Source organism: Eptesicus fuscus, chromosome 17 (genome assembly GCF_027574615.1).
Source record: "Eptesicus fuscus isolate TK198812 chromosome 17, DD_ASM_mEF_20220401, whole genome shotgun sequence".
Classification (NCBI taxonomy): Eukaryota; Metazoa; Chordata; class Mammalia; order Chiroptera; family Vespertilionidae; genus Eptesicus; species Eptesicus fuscus.
In genome coordinates, this window is record NC_072489.1 from 29,461,608 (window position 1) to 29,478,921 (window position 17,314).

General features: G+C 38.1%; 1 protein-coding gene across 1 annotated transcript; it reads left to right on the plus strand.

The window, feature by feature from the left end:
* Positions 1–1,941: 1,941 nt before the first annotated feature.
* Positions 1,942–4,341, plus strand: LOC129152104 (serine/threonine-protein kinase MARK2-like). Its single transcript, XM_054729354.1, has 2 exons — positions 1,942–3,820; positions 4,093–4,341. The coding sequence occupies exon 1, from the start codon at positions 1,942–1,944 to the stop codon at positions 3,685–3,687; it is 1,746 nt and encodes a 581-aa protein (XP_054585329.1). The 3' UTR covers positions 3,688–3,820; positions 4,093–4,341.
* Positions 4,342–17,314: the final 12,973 nt, after the last annotated feature.

Below are 17,314 nucleotides of genomic sequence, written 5' to 3' on the forward strand. Positions count from 1 at the left end.
ATTTTGTACAAATTAGTAATCTCTCTTCATTTTGTGGAATGTCTTTTCACTTCCTTTCTTTAAGGGGGATTTTATTTTGGCAAATGTTTATTTTATTTTTTAATCCTCACCTGAGGACATGCTTAGAGAGAGAACAAGAGAAAGAAAGAGAGGGGGGGGAGGGAGGGAGGGAGACAGAGAGACATTATTCAGTTGCCTTCTATACATGTACCAACCAGGAATCAAACCCTCAATCCAGATATGTGCCCTGACTAGAAACCAACCTTTTCATGCACAGGACAGTGCTCAACAAACTGAGGTGTCCTTTAAGCTCAAAAGTTTTTAATTTTGATGAAGTCCAAATTATTTATATTTTACTCTTATTGTTTGTGCTTCTGGTGTCATATTTAAGAAATCATTGCTTGTAATCTCTGACTGTCACTTGTAAACATCTGTCTAGAATTGATGAAATGTCCCCCATTTGGGTACCAATCAGCTCAGCAGCAAAGATTATCATGTTTAGGAGCTGAGTATCACAGCAGTAAGGTAAAAATGAACAAACGAAAGTGTTTTAGAGGGAGAAGCTCAGAGGCTAATCCCTCTAAAGATTCACTTTACACAAAGCTGAGACTTTAGGAAGTGTTAAAGGAAAATGATTACTAGAATAATATACATGTGGTTAAAACACTCAATGTACTGAAAGTAGGAATTTTTCTTAGAAGATTAGTTTGAAATAGAATATGCCAGAGGCTCTCCCAAAGTGTCCTCAAGACTGCCTGCTCCCTCTCTGCCTCCATAAAGGGTGGAATTTGCCCCAACATATTACCCCACCCTTTGTACCTCTGTAGACATTCTGTCCTCCAGAGAAGTCTTTTGTGTAATCTGGAAATGGATATTCAAAATGTAAACATACCTTGCAGGTCCAAATTTATTTCGTCCTTAGCAAGTACCAGTGAAGGATGAATCATCTTCTTTAATCTTTACAGCAAGGCTCCTACCAGCTGGCTTTTCCTCAGTCTCACTGAGCAACCACAGACCTGGAAACCCAGACTTGAGCGCTCCTTGGTCCTATCTTATCTGCCCCCAAAGCTGAGTGAGGACAGAACATGACTGTTTATTAGAATCACTTTGATTAATAGTTGGTCATATTTTGTTACCACAAACTCTTCTGTTAATCCAGTGAACGAACATTTATTAAACACTTATTTTTTTGCCACTCACTGTGCTAGACTCAGGAATACTAGAGTCCTGCCCCTTCCTTCCTGGGAAAGACAGACAGTAAACAAGAATCAGCCCCACTGTGGTCGGTGCTGTGAAGATGACAAACGTGATGGCCTGAGTGAGGATGGATCAGGGATATATGAACTTAGAATTAAGCAGGTGATATTTGAACTGAGAACTGGAGTATGAGAATAAGTCAGACTTTTCTGTGTGTGTGTGTGTGTGTGTACACGCACGCGCGCGCGCGCACACACACACACACACACACACATCTTATAGATTTTTATTTCTAATAAAATAAATATCAATATAATATCCCAAATAAACAAAAGTGTGTGTCTTTTTCTTTTTCCCAGAGTATAAGGGTCATGAGACCACTATGGTTTATCCCCTGCTAGGATTGGTCCATTTCTTGCTCTGACCTCATAAGGTGCCATTGTGATGGAATTGCAAACCACGCCCCAGCCGGGATTGGTCCATTTCTTGCTCTGACCTCATAAGGTGCCATTGTGATGGAATTGCAAACCACGCCCCAGCTGGGGTTGGTCCATTTCTTGCTCTGACCTCATAAGGCCCATTGTGGTGGAAATGCAAACCACTCCTATAAAAAGGCCCTGACTGGGCTGAGGATTTTGTCCGTTATAGCCCAGGAAGCTGATTGTGGTGACCTGTGGACTAGGACTCCCTAGTTGGTTTTTGCCTTTTTTTTTCTCGTTTGTGTTTGGTTATTTTGGTTTCGCGATGACTAACGACTTTGCAGCCCCCTCTGCCATCCAGGGCCGCTGTGTTGGAGACTATGCTCTCCAGGACAGCATTGGCCAGGGAGCCTGTGCCAAGGTGTACTTGGCCTGGCACGAGCTCACTGGGACGGAGGTGGTTGTGAAAGCCATTAGTCTGAAGGGCTTCCCTAGATACCACCGAGAACTCTATTCTCTTCAGAACCTCAATCACCCAAATATCACTGAACTATTTGAGGTGATTACCACCCCAGATAAACTATATCTGGTTATGGAGCACGTGAGGGGAGGGGACCTGCGTGAACACCTGGAGAACCACGGCCCCCTGAGCGAGCGCCAAGCCCGCGCCGCGTTCCGGCAGGTGGTGTCGGCGCTCCAGTACTGCCACCAGCGGGGCATCGCCCACCGGGACCTGAAGCCGGACAACATCCTGCTGGACGAGGACGGCACCTTGAAGCTGGCCGACTTCGGGTTCAGTCGGAGGGTGAGTGACGACTGCAAACTGAGCACCTTCTGCGGCACCTTCCACTACTTGGCCCCGGAGCTGCTGCAGCGGGAACCATACGACGGCCGGAGAGCGGACGTCTGGAGCCTGGGGGTGACCCTGTACAGGACCCTGACCGGGACGGTGCCCTTCCACGCGGACAGCTTCGCCAAGATGAGGGACCAGGTGCTGGCCGGGCAGTTCGAGGTCCCCCCCTTCCTGACGAGGAAAGGTAAACACTTTCTTAGAATGTTACTGACTGTCGACCCCAGCCAGAGACCCACCCTGGAAGAGGTCATGCAGCACCCCTGGCTCACCGTGGGCCAGGAGGAGCTGCGGCCCTACAGCGAGCCGCCCGCGGGGGACCTGGACCCCCAGGTCCTAGAAATGATGCAGAGCCTCGGGTTCGAGCCGGACCAGATAGAGCGGTCTGCGAGGGAGCGAAGATTTGACCGGGTCATGGGCACCTACCGCATCCTGAAGCAGATGGAAACCAGGATGCCTGGCCACAGGGTGAAGGTAAGGCCCTACCGCTCCCCCGACAGCAGTGACATTCCCTCAAGCTACGAGGCGGCTCAGCCATCTGATGGGGGGACTGAAGACGCGTCTCAGCCATCTGATGGGGGGTCTGAAGACACGTCTCAGCCATCAGATGGGGGGGCTGAAGAGGTGTCTCAGCCATCTGATGGGGGGACTGAAGAGGTGTCTCAGCCATCTGATGGGGGGACTGAAGACGAGTCTCAGCCATCGGATGGGGGGACTGAAGAGGTGTCTCAGCCATCTGATGGGGGGACTGAAGACGTGTCTCAGCCATCTGATGGGGGGACTGAAGAGGTGTCTCAGCCATCTGATGGGGGGACTGAAGAACCTTCCATGCCCCCACACTACCTGTGGTTGAACGTGACCGGGCCCCCACCCAGCCTGGAATCCATGACCACCCCTCCCCCATTGGAATCCATCGAGTTCAGGACAGGTACCCCCAGCCCAGACCTGCAGCTCAGCTCTGGGGGCTCCCCCACCACCCACAGCAGCAGCAGCAGCAGCAGCAGCATCACCATCAGGGGTGGAGCCCCAGAGGGAGCCGCCCGTGAAAGCCGCCCCCGAGCTGGGCAGCCTGAGGGTGGCACCCCAGCCCCTCCCTCTGCCAACAGGCAGGGCAGGCCGGGGCTGGCTAGAAGGGCCTTCCGAGCCTTCTTAAGATTCACATGCTGTCCGTTACCCAAAATCAAGATTCGTTTTAAAAAGAAGAAAGTCCATCCACAATAGTTTTTAAAATTGTGGACCAAGGCAAGGGCCACAGTCAACTCGAAGGTGCGGAGCTCCAGGCAGGCCGGGCGCGTGGTGCTGGAGACGACCCAGAGGTCGGGAGCGGTGCCAGACACACCCGCTGCGTGTGCAGGTGAGAGGACTTGGTCCAGCCGAGGGGGGAGGCGTCCTCTGCTCGGGACTCACATCAGGAGGGTTTGTTTTAATTTTCTATCAAGTTTTATTAGTTACCAAAACAATGTGTACTGGGGTAATTCCATTCTCTAGAAGCAACCACTGATAACAGTTTAGTGCCCACATGTTCAAACATTTCTTTCAATGCTCTGCAGATTTATGTTATTCATATTATCTTGCTAGTTGCTTTGTTTGCTTTTCTTTTTTTAATTTAATCTTTATTGTATCCAGCAGCACCATGCTCTTCAGAAGCAACTTGCCCAAAATGCCTGCTGAGCTGGGAAGACTGCGTGGCGCCCCCTGGAGGCCAAGAGGAGGGGCTGCCCTCGCTGTGGGTCAACCCCCCAGCCCCCACCTGACTGAAGCCTCAGAGACTGGACTTTTTCCTGGTCCCTTTCCTCCCCTGCTCCTTGGCTCCCATGTTGTGGGGCTTCCTATTAAAGCATTTGCTTCTCCTCCCCCCCCCCCTCAAAAAAAAAATAAAAGAAATCATTGCTTAATCCTATATTTAAGCCTATATTTTTTAAACAATAGTTTTAGCTCTTACATTTAGCTCTCATAAATTTTTGTGGAAACTGAACATTTTAAATAATACAATATAGCAACTCTGAAAATCAGATTTCATCACTCACAGTGTATTGTCACTGCTAGTTTTTTTGTTGCTATTTGTTCAGTGAATTTTATGAACAAATTCTGTAAAGCCTGTATTCCTTGTGTGTGGTCACTGGATCCTCAGCTTGGTTAGCTAAGTGGTCAGCTAGTGACTGGATAAAGATTGCTCAAATGCCTGGAAGTAGTAAGTCCACTGGCTATTGTGGAGAGGCTTTGTGTGCCTGTTGAGGCACATCTTCAACCCTCAGGCACTTAACTCTTTATTTTTTAGCCTTTACTTACTAGTACTGCTGCTGCAGAGCTACAAGGGCAGCCAGAGGTGAAAGATTAGGACCGGCTCTGGTCTTTCCTGAGCAGCACACATGCATGTGACCATCTAGATTCCCAGTCATTCAACCACTGAGCCACCCCAGCCAGGCTAAGTTTTTTAGCTTTAATTTTTTAAATTGTATTTCCCAATTGTTATTGCTGTCCCAGGAAGTTGCAGTTTTAAACAAGTGCTGCTGATAACTTTCTACAAATGTCCCAGGTCAAGGGCTATACACACTAAGCTAGTTTTGTCAGGTTCATATGGCTAATATGGACCTGCATGGAGTTTTGAAAAAAGTAATTTTGACCATCTTTTTACATACAGAAGCTATTAAATTTTTAGTCAATCTTTTCCAATATAATAGACAAAAATTATTTTCTCTCTCAGATTCATATATTTACCTTTCTCTAGCTGTCTTGTAATGTCATATTTATGAAACATGAATTTTGGGGGTAAAATAGGACAGGTTTAGGAAATATTGGAAGGAAATTAAGAGGACCATGGAGGAAAGCATGGCTGCTGAGCAGCAGAAGGTATATTTCCATAGAATAGGGGAGCTGGAAAGCTGCAACAAGTACATTCCATAGACTGAGGAGACTGGGAACAGCAAAAGGTGTATATTTACAAAATAAAGAGAAGGAAGCCCTTCATTCAGAAGGAGGAGAAGAAAGCCCAAAGGGAATAGGAAAACAATAGGGAAGGAGGGGTGGGGGGAGAGGACCTCACAAGTGAGGTTCAACCTTTGAGCACAGGAGTTACTATAGTAACCAGTCTAAGGGAATAGTGACCAATCAGAGAGGATATCAAGGCACCAGGATGGGCAGCCTTCATAAGCCATAGGGAAAGGAACCCAGTGGGACCCTTTTCCCCCTCCCTGCGTGGGAGTCCATTCTGTGGGACTGTTTCCCTCTCCCCATGTGGGAGTCTGTACTTGTTCCTCAATAAATGTCCACCTTTATTATACTACTTTCTGTCTGTGGATTCATTCTTCGATTCCGGCAGACAAAGAATCTGTGTTCCAGTCCAAAAATTCCGTATCATTTAGATTCATTATTTTGTAGTATTTTTTTCAAATTGTTAACTCTCTGAGAACCCTTTTATGAAAAAAAATATATATATATATTTCCTTTCCCTACTGATTTGAATTTCCACCTTTTTAAAATATACTTTTTGGGCTCTTTATTTCCTTACAGAGATCTGTTTGTCAATCTGCACATAGGTATAAAGCCATTTGTTATTGTAAAATTAAAATATTATAATATTGCACAACACAAATGCTCCCCTCCTTTACTTTTTTTCAAAATTTCTTGTGGTTTTTATCCATTTACTATTACAGATAAATTTTAGGTTCATTTTTGTTAAAACTTGCCTCCAAAGTAAAATATGAGAATTATAATCTGTACTCTTTTGTAATTACATTAAACTTAAAAGTTAATTTAAGGAAATTGAAATTTTGTAATATTACATCAGCAAATACATGGGTATATTAATACCATTCCATTTATCCTCATTTATTTTATAGCACTCAGTGAAATTTTATAGGTTTTTTCCCTTCAAATAGATTGAAATTACTTTGCATATTTACCTTTAGGTAGTTTATATTTTATTATTATTGTGAATATCTTCTTTTTTGCTGTATAGATTCTAAGTATGTTTCTATTATAAGTACAATTTTGTTTAATATACATTTTGAACTTGATTATTTGTTCTTGATGGACATTTCTGTAATGTGCATATAATGATACTTATGTTCCTTATTCTTTATAGCAATTTCATTTGTCAGAATTTCCAGAACAATATTAAATATCCGTGGTGTTAGTAAATCTTCTCCCTTATTCCTAACTTTAATAAGAATGTCCTTCTCATTTTACCTTCACAAATAGCATTGTCTCTTGGTTTGAGTTAGGTTTTTCCATATCAAATTAAGGGAAACTCCTTCTTTTGGAATCTATGATTTCAAGAATTATTAATGAATATTCACTTTTAGCTTTTGAAAATCTGTAGAAATTCTCATATTTTTTCTTCTTTTACATATTATATTAGATTTCCTGGGGTAAAACATTTTTATGTGGCCTCGGCCATTTTTGAGCTCCCCCCCACCGTATGCGGCGACCATATGAAAGCAGCAAGGGCGGCGCTGTACAAGTACGATAGAAGAAAATCCACTCACCAGGATTCATGGAAAGAAGTGACTTAACATGGTCCAGATGACAAGGTGAGGGTGCGATTCACCAGGAAGGTGTAAGTGAAGGGCAGAGCAAGCTGCAGGCATCAGGGATGCAGGGGTATGGAAAAAAGAGATAGAGCTGTGCCCAGTATGGCTCGCCCTTGTATCCTATTACCATACCTCCTTCTCTGCCTCTCAGATCTTGCTCCTGAGGACTGCAGTGAAGCAGCTTTTCGAACTCGCCTAGGGACTTGCCCAGCACTTGCTCTCTCTCTATTGTTTGTTATCTTCCTCCTATCATCATCAGTTCCAGTTTGGTTGACAGCTTAGAAAACAAACAGCATGGCAGCTCCCATGGGTTTATTGTCTTATCCTTCCTTTCAGCTTTAGAGTGAATTAGGAAAAGTTTAATCCACTTGCACTGTTTTATGTTTACATGTAAACAGCCTTATGTTTATAAGAGACAGTTTTCCTGCTAAGTACCTGCATGTCATAAGCATTTGAATTAAAATTACCATATTGAAATCAAATCTGATGTTTTTTTAAATTTTTATTTGGTGTGCGTTGGAAGAGGAGTAGTCTTATACGGCGAGTATATCCCAAATGTTGTATTTTAACTGTAAAAGTTGGGTGTCGTCTTATACGCCCAGGGGTCTTATATGCCAGAAAATACAGTACTCTTTTTCATTTTTCACTCAACAGGCTCAGAATTTGTATTTAATTTCAGAGGTTTGAGCATGAGAGAGACAAAGGTCAAAACAAAAGGTCAGATGTTCTTCTCTTCCTAATTATTCAGATATCATCTTAGTTCATGATGCTCAGAATTTGAAATGCAGTTTTTTCCTCAAAATGATTGCCACAAACTCTAAATTTCTGTTTTGAACTTCAAAAGCTTTTAGCATTTTTCTTCATCATTTTTTTCTTGAGGGCACTAATGGTGGGTGGTTGTATTTTGTTTCTCGGCCCTGGGGAAAATCATACGCAGTAAGAGTGAGCATAGTGGTGATTCTTAAGACTGTCTTTCATCACATAACTTGCAATGTTTTGTCTCGGTTTTTTAAAGTAAGATACTTTTAACTAGTGAACCTGACTTGGCCTATTATGGCACATAAAGCTGATCGAAGTACAGAGTTTGGTTTATATTTTTAAGACTGTAAGTGATGGTAAACTCCGAGGATACTTAGAACCGTTGCAAAGAATATATTTTTTTCTTTTTTGTGTAGCTGAAGCATGTTCAGGGATATGGGAGTTGTGTGGATTGTTTTCTATTCTGCTTCTCCTTGAAATAGCCAGCTCACATATCTGTCCCTTTAGAAAGACATAATAATGATTTGGGCTTAAAATTTTAACTCTGAATAAGTGATGTCAAAGATAACTCAAAAGAATTCATTATAATCTAGATGTTTATCAATAAGTTTATTCATATATCTAAAATTTAGTCATTACTGAAAGGCTATACCCGAAGGAGCACCAGAGATGGAAAGCATTGCCATAAGGGAGGAATCTTATACAAAGAAAAAAATCGTCATTGTCAAATCACAGAACAGGTTATGAATTATTCATAGACCATCAAACATAGCAAATATCTGATGGTATTCCATTATTAGAAATATTTTAATATAGGGAAAAGTCCAATTCTGCTCTGTAATTGCATATTTGTTTCATTGTATTGGTTCACTGTCAGCACCAAGAGATGGTTATCCTTTCAAGAAACAATCTTTCACCAAGGATTGGGAATTGGAAACAATTGGAAGTAGAATATAAACAAATGCATCATCAGGGGAACCGAAATGGATTTTGGTTTTATGCAAATAAGTCATTTCTTATCATAGATGATCTGCTAGATTTTAGAAAGTCCTCCTGTAACATCATCCAACCATTACTGAACACAGCACTTTGTACATGGTCATTATCACTAGGAGACATGATTAATTTCACAGTTGTTATATGATAATGAGTAAAATGAGGTGTACATGAATACTAATCTGAGTTAATTTTATTACTTGAAACAAAAAAAAAGATAAATATCACATGATCTCACTTATTTGTGGAATATAATGAACTGCTTCAAGCTTTTGTGGCGGGGGTTTAGGATATGAAGAAGGGGCCGATGCACCAATGAAAACACTAGACAAGAAATATGAATTTAGAAGACATGGGGCTAGGTGGAGAACTCTCTCTTGGAGAGGCATACTAAAACCTGGCCTTGTCCGCTTTTTATTCAATTTTAGATACACATCTTGGCCTCAGTAAAGCATGGCAAACAGGTCAGGTAGCAGACAGACCATCTCTAAGGTCAGTAAAGATCAGTAAGGTTCAGTAAACATTTACTTTGCGGCTATCAGGTCAGGAAATTGCTTCGAGCCACCACTATCTCAACAGAACAATGGTGCATGGTATTAGCCCTGCCAATACCCAAGGTCCATCGGCCTTCCGCATTCCTTGGTGCACTTTTCATGATAGTATCAGCAGTGGATGGCTTCCCGCAATGAACAACATAAATTGATGAACAAAAACAGATCCAGTGACAGAGAAGTGCATCGATCAGACTGTCAGACCTCAGAGGGAAGGTAGGGGAGGGCGGAGGTAAGGGGGAGAGATCAAAGAAATTGTATGCATGCATATAAGCATAACCAATGGACACAGAACCAGGGGGATGAGGGCATGAGTGGGGGGTTAGGGGAGCAATGGAGGGATAAGGACACATATGCAATACCCGAATCAATAAAGGAAAAAAAAAAGAAATAAAATTGAATATAATCTTGTTATGACCCAGAACAATGTACTTTAAAAATTAATTTAAATGTTTTTCAAAGGATAATTTTCTATTCCTAAAATAATGAAAAGTAAAATCATTTCCATTTGCTTTCTTAATACTTTAAATGAAAACAAGCGATGCAATCAAGAACAGAGTCCAAACATTTGTGTGTATGTGTACTTACATATCCAATTTGTCTTACTATAGGTGCATATATTTAGTTTCATTTTTTCTAAATTACTGCTAATGTTTTCTACACTTTTTAAAAAATTTCTCCTTTGTAAATGAAAATATGATGTGGAAGTTTTATATACAATTTGGAAAATAAATAAAATACTTAAATTCAAATTTAATTAGAATTATATACAATTAGATATTCAACTCATCAATCATACTAATCATATTTCAAAAGTTCAGGAGGTATGAATGACTATATGCTATTGACATGTACAGTGCAGATATAGAACACTTCATCATTGCAAAAAGGTCTATTGGACAGTGCTACCTTAAATAACTTGAAGCCATTTTGATGGCTACATAATATTCCATCATGCTATTTCACAATAATTACTTAAGTATTTTTATATTGTTGTAAATTTTCAATTCTTACAGGTGGACATTTCTTGTTTGTATTTGTTAATGTTGTAGTTGTGGTTGTTGTTTTAGTATTAACATAATGCTGTAATACATTTTAAATTATACATAATTTACTTTACACTTTCTTTTGGATATGTTCATATAGTCACAATTTTTTCCTTCTGTGGTCATAACTAAAGCAGAATTGTATGGCAGAATTATTGGCTAGAGTAAAGAACTCTAGAAAACTACAACTCTTCTTAAGTATGGGGAAATATTATTTTACATTATTTTGATTTTCAAAATGGATTGGGTGGAAGATTTTTAAATAGTTATACATTGCAGTTTTTTAAAAAGTATTTATTTATTGGGCTTGAGATTATTGTGCATTTATAGTTTGTTAATTCCTGAGTGAACTCATAAGATCTGAACAGCTTTAGTCTTGTAGACTTCATGCACTATGCACCTTAAGAGACAGCAAATTTTCCCAAGTATTTATTCAAAACCAACTTTGTATTGGTGTCCCTGTTCAGCGAGAACCAATTCCAGCATGTAATAACTACAAGAGTTTCACCAAAAGGTTGGTGAAGCTTGGCGGCTCAACAAGGGTGAGCCACATATATAATTTACCTGTTGGAAACAGCTAAACGGCACTTCCTCCAAACCTGAATAGGATAATTGTTAACTGCCAGACAGCTCAGGGCATTTTATTGCCTCCTGTTGGACAAACACCTGAACAGCTGTAGGCTATTCCCCAAAATGACAATGCTTCTGTATTTTACCCTTTAACACCTTACCCTTTGAAGTGTATATCTCCATCCTTGCCTTAGGACAAATTGTATTAATAAAAGCAGGGGTCCTTGGTCAAGGTAAGAGTCTTTAGCTCCCTTCAGCTGAAGATCTTCTGACCCCAATGCCTTTCAAAATTATCTTTCGTCTCCAGACTCTTTAATCATCTATGTGCAACCCCTTTCTCCAGAATGCTGAACCCTATGTAAGGCTGGGAGAAGAACCCCAGCAACTTTGTTTTGAATAAATATTTTGAAAAATCTTTGAGGAGTAAAAGTATTTAATGCTCAATAAATGTGGCTTTACAGTGCTTCCATACATTAACAAAGTAACATCTTCCTTTTCTTTATACATTTTAACCTTTTGCACTCAGATGTCGAGTGTGACTCAACACGGTTAGCATCGGTAGCAGCTCTTTTTATACTCTTTGAATGTATCAATAATTTGAAATATAAAAAAATCCAAATAAATAAGTTTGTATGAAAAGAAACTCCAGTTTTTTATTCTACTGCCGCGCTTTGTAAAATCTGAGGTATTTAAAAAATTAAAATCCCGAGTAGAATAAAGGAATTGAGAAAAAAGCAAGCGAGTGCAAAGGCTTAAAACGCTTGAAATATCTGGGTGCAGAGTAGTATGGTACTTTAAGCACTTTTATAAGCAATCCAGAGATAAGTAAATCTAATGCAGTATAATTATGTGAGAAAGTAAACATTGATAAAGTTAGCCTCATTGTTGCAAAGTTTCTACAAAGTTTTTTCTCTATGTAATTGAATTTGATTTTTCAAGAGGATTCCTGAAGTTCCCAGTGTTTCTTAACTTATACTTTTAAAAATTACTTTTATTTTCCTTCTCATTTTAAAATAGCACATCTTGACTCAAAGAGAAAAGTTGTCTAGATGATAAATTTTAGGGTCAGAAGTATTTAATTTCAATGATGTCCAACTTCTTCTTTTTTTTTCTCTCATGAAAAATGCTTTGTTGTTGTATCTAAAAAGTCATTACAAATCCCAAGGTCAACTAAAGTTTTTAGTGTTATCTTCTAGGAATTTTATAGTTTCACATTTTACCTTTAGACATATAATAAAGTTTGAAACAATTTTTGTGAAGAGTATAAGGACTGTGCCTAGATTCATTCTGTGTGTGTGTGTGTGTGTGTGTGTGTGTGTGTGTGTGTGTGTCCAATTGTTCCAGCATCATTTGTTGAAAAGACCATATTTCCTCCACTGCATTGCCATTGCTGGTTTGTCAAAGACCAGCTGACTATATATAGTTGTGTGGGTCTATCTTTAGGCTCTTTATTCTGTTCCATTGCTCTGTCTTTTCTTCCATTAATAGTACATTATCTTGATTTTTGCCACCTTATACTAAATCTTGAAGTTGGGTAGTGTTAGTTCTTTGACATTGCTCTCCTCCTTCAATATTGTGTTGGCTATTCTGGGTTTTTATGTTTTTCCATACAAATTTTGGAATTTGTTTATCAATATTCATAAAATAACTTGCTGGCATTTGAATAAAATTTAATTTAATCTGTAGATCAAGGTGGGAATAATTGATACCTTGACAAAAATTATAATATTGACTCTTCCTTTTAATGCAGATAGAATATATTCCCAATTTTTAAAACATTCAATTTATTTCATTAAAGTTTATTATTTTGCTCATATATATCTATCTACATTTTTGTTTAATTTTATTCAAGTATTTATTTTGGGGTTCTAATGTAAGTAGTATTGTGCTTCTAATTTCCAATTCCAATTGTTAAACAGTAGTATATAAGAAGGTAACTGACTATTGTATACTAACTTTGTATCCCTTCAATCTTGCTATTAATTCTTATTAATTCCAGGAGCTTTTTGGTTGATTCTTTGGGATTTTCTACATAGTCAATCATGTCATCTGTGATTAAAAATAGTTTTATTTCTTCCTTCCCTGTCTCTATACCTTTAATTTTCTTTGCTGGTTTTATTGTATTTATAACCTAAGACTTTTAGTACAATGTTGAATATATGTGGGAATAGTATCCAACGACTGTTAAGATATTATAATCAGATTATATATTTCCTTATTATAAGAAACACTTTTTAAAATATTTTAACATTCTTAAAAAATATAGGTCTAGCCAAAACCGGTTTGGCTCAGTGTATAGAGCGTCAGCCTGCGGACTGAAAGGTCCCAGGTTTGATTCCGGTCAAGGGCATGTACCTTGGTTGCGGGCACATCCCCAGTAGGGGATGTGCAGGAGGCAGCTGATCAATGTTTCTCTCTCATCGATGTTTCTAACTCTCTATCCCTCTCCCTTCCTCTCTGTAAAAAATCAATAAAATATATATTTTTTAAAAAAATCTAGGTCTATCTTATCACTGATGAGATTTTTAAAATTTGCATCATATTTATTTTTTTCCTCTTAAAATAGTATATAAAATGGTATATGTTAAATGCTATTACAAATATCTTTTTATTATTTTAATATATACTTTATTGATTTTAGAGAGGAATGGAGAGGGAGAGAGAGAGATACAAACATCAATGATGAGAGAGTACCATTGATTTGCTGACTCCTGCACATCCCGCACTGGGGATCGAGCCCACAACCCAGGCATGTGCCCTGACTGGGAATCGAACCATGACCTCCTGGTTCATAGGTCAACCTTCAGTTACTTAGCCATGCCAGCCAGGTGAAATATTATCTTTTTCAAGATTAAATCTACCTTATAGATAGTTGAAGAGTGTCCACAATCCATATTTTCTTTGTTTAAATAGCAGGCCCAACTGTGGGTCTTAAACAAGTGTTTCAATGAATGTATCAATTTTCTTCTGGCTTTCTCTGCTTTACTCTGACTGTGTCTCCAGATACTACTACCCCTGCATTTTTCTCCTTTAGCTGTCCAAATTGCAGTCATATTTTAACTCTAAAATCCCAATAGATAAAAGAATATTTTCCTTTCCCTGTCATTAGTCATCTTTATTCTATAAAGCATCTGATAACTTTACAGTTACCACAACAGAGAGTACACACATGCTGTGTCCCTAGTAGATACTCAAACCTGGTTGATATGTTTTCTTATTGAGAAGAATAAAATGCTAAAATCACTTCTCTCCCAATCTATAAATAAATAACTTCTTCTCTAATCTAAGGCAGGCCTACCTGAGCTAAATAGTAAAAATGGAGAAAAAAAATTGTCTTTTACCATTTGATATAAACTCTTTTGCTTGTTATCATTATAATTGATTATCATATAAGGAATTGTACATAGATTATGAGACTAAAGATTAAAAGGCATAGATTGAGAAGGTTTATAACACAAATGTATTTGTTGAGGGATGTGGTATATATACACTGAGTGGCTAGATTATTATGATCTCTGAACACATAATAATCTGGCCACTCAGTGTGTATCCTATATAATAAAAGGCTAATATGCAAATTATCCCCTCGACCAGGAGTTCGACCAACAGGCAGGCCGGCCAACCACCCATGTCCCCTCCCCTTTGGCCAGGCTAGCCAAACCCCACCCATGCATGAATTCATGCACTTAGTGGCCAGATTATTATGCGTTCAGAGATCATAATAATCTGGCCACTCAGTGTATATTGCCTTATTCAAAGCCTAAATAAATGTTTTAGATGAAGTAGAGAAGATTTGGAATCAGAAAAAGTTATGGGTTTTTGTCATTGTGTTGTATGTTATTTCATTTAGGCAACTTAATCTTTTTAAGCTTCAGAATTCCCAAAAGTTGAGATTTAAAATTGAGTTGCTTATCTTGTTCATATGTTATCCAAGACCTTTACTTTTCTTTCTTATTCCCTTTCATTCCCTAACTCCTAAAAACCTAATACTTTCTAGGATTGTTGCTAGAGAAAGAGAGGTTAACCTTAGATCAGTTAGTATTGTATTTGCCATAAAATAGATTTTGTAGGGCAAATTGAAAATTAGTGACTTAATGAGCATCCTGTACTATCTGTTAATTTGGATAATTTTTTTAACCCACCATGTTCACAACAAATGCTCTAGATATTTTAGTTCAATATAGTTCAGATATATTTCATATATATACATAGGTGTATTCTTAAATACAATTTTTTTAAAAGCAGAGACTATGACACTTTTTTCCTTGAACCCTAAAAGCCAAAGAGACACAAAAAAGCTTGATGCACAGAAAATGCTTAATAAATGGTTGCTTAAGTGGGTGAATATAGGTTCAAGGTATAAGTGGATGAATAGTTTGGAACCATTGTTTCCCATTATTGTGGATAAGAATTTGTCTAGAATCCTACCACATGAAAATTATTAGCTACGAGAGTCCTGGTGCACAAAATTCGTGCACTCGGAGTAGGGGGGGAGCGTCCCTCAGCCAGTAAGGGGGGGGGGGGCCTCCTCTTGCAGTCCAGGAGCCCTCAGGGTATGTCCTACTGATGTCTTAGGCCCGCTCCCTATAAGCCTAAGCCATTAATTGGACATCCTTAGCGCTGCCACTGAGGTGGGAGAGGCTCCCACCACTGTTGCTGTGCTAGCCAGCCATAAGCCCGGCTTCTGACTCAGTGGCTTCACACTGACCACCAGGGGACAGCTCCTGCATTGAGCATCTGACCCCTGGTGGTCAGTGCATGTTATAGCGACCAGTCATTCTGCTGTTTGGTCGATTTGCATATTAGCCTTTTATTTTATAGGAAAGATAGTAGAAAGTGAACTTATTCCCTAAGATGCCCCCATAAAAATGTCAGTTATTGTAAAAACTTTTTGTGGAAATGCTAAAAACTTTTGATATTTCATTCATATTTAAAGAACATTTTTATAATATTTATAACTGTATATATATATATATATATATATATATATATATATATAGTCTTTGTTTATAAATCACTTATATGAGCTTTTAAATTTGAATATTTTCATCAATCATGGAATTTGATAGCTATATTAGGTTCCAACTTTCAGATGATACCAGTGAGTCTTGAAGGCATTAAATAACTTGTACATGTTCACACACCTAGAGAATGATAGCTTTGTTACTTGTTCCCATGATATCAGATTTTAACTTTGAGGCAGTTCTCTTTTTCAAACTAGTAACTTAGTAGTAGTTTAACTCCTTTAGTAGTTACATGTCTATAATCATTTAAAATACGTCATTTAAGTCATTTGGAGCCTGAGAAATTTGAGTTCAAAAATATGTTTCTAATTAATTTTTAATGAAATAAAATATTCTGTGTAATCAAAGATTCTAAAATCATGGACTATTTTTAATGTAGAGCTTTAATTGTTGAATCTCATTATTTGTCTTACCTTTGTTCCTCTGAGAATTTATTTGATAATACCTATTGATTGAATATACAAGTTGAATTAGCAAAACATTTAAATACATGGAAAGGTACAGCTTGGGGGAATCCTAAGACAAATAAGGGGAAAGATGTGATATGATTAGTGCATGCAAAATAGCTTGATGTTCCCAGATTATTTATTCTGTTATCACCTTTAGAAGAAGTCATAATGAATTAATGTACCAAGAGTATCCTAGACATATGCAGTGAAAAATGTATCAGTACAAATCAATATTTTGTAAAAGTAGAAAAAATTCATAATCAATCATCATTTAATGTAGGTTAATCTCTAATAACTGGAAATAATTAAATACTTCTTTTCACATTAGGATATCTGACTAAATTATAGGATAATGTAAGTGATGAATAGTAAATGTATTAATATAAAGAAGCCAAGAAGAAAACCATTTATTTGTTGAAGTCCATTAATGGGAATACAGAGATTGGCTGTTGAAGTGCACGATCTTAACAGTTAGACATTTTATTCTTTTTGATCCAAGAATCCAGTTCCTTATACCATTTCACTCAAATATGTATGTTTAATGAGATAAATTTTAATTTTAAAAAAATGAAATAAAGTGAATAAATGGGTAAAAATAATAGCAATCTTATTTGGATAATTTAAATTAATATCATAATTAGTATGTATTCAGAATGTTTTTCAAAATTGATTAGGCATAACATAAAAAGTATATGTGAACAAGAATAAGATAAGCAGAATGAACAGAAGAATATATTTGCCTCTTCCTTTGATTACAAAAACACCCCTCTTGACTGAGATCTAGTTGAGCATTTTATGAGCAATTTTTCAAACTGCTATTTATCTTTTAGGTATTAACTATTAATGTTTTGGTTAGAAAATCTTTACTCATAAGTTTTATTAAAATATTTGGCAGGATTCATACTCAAAACACAGTTATCT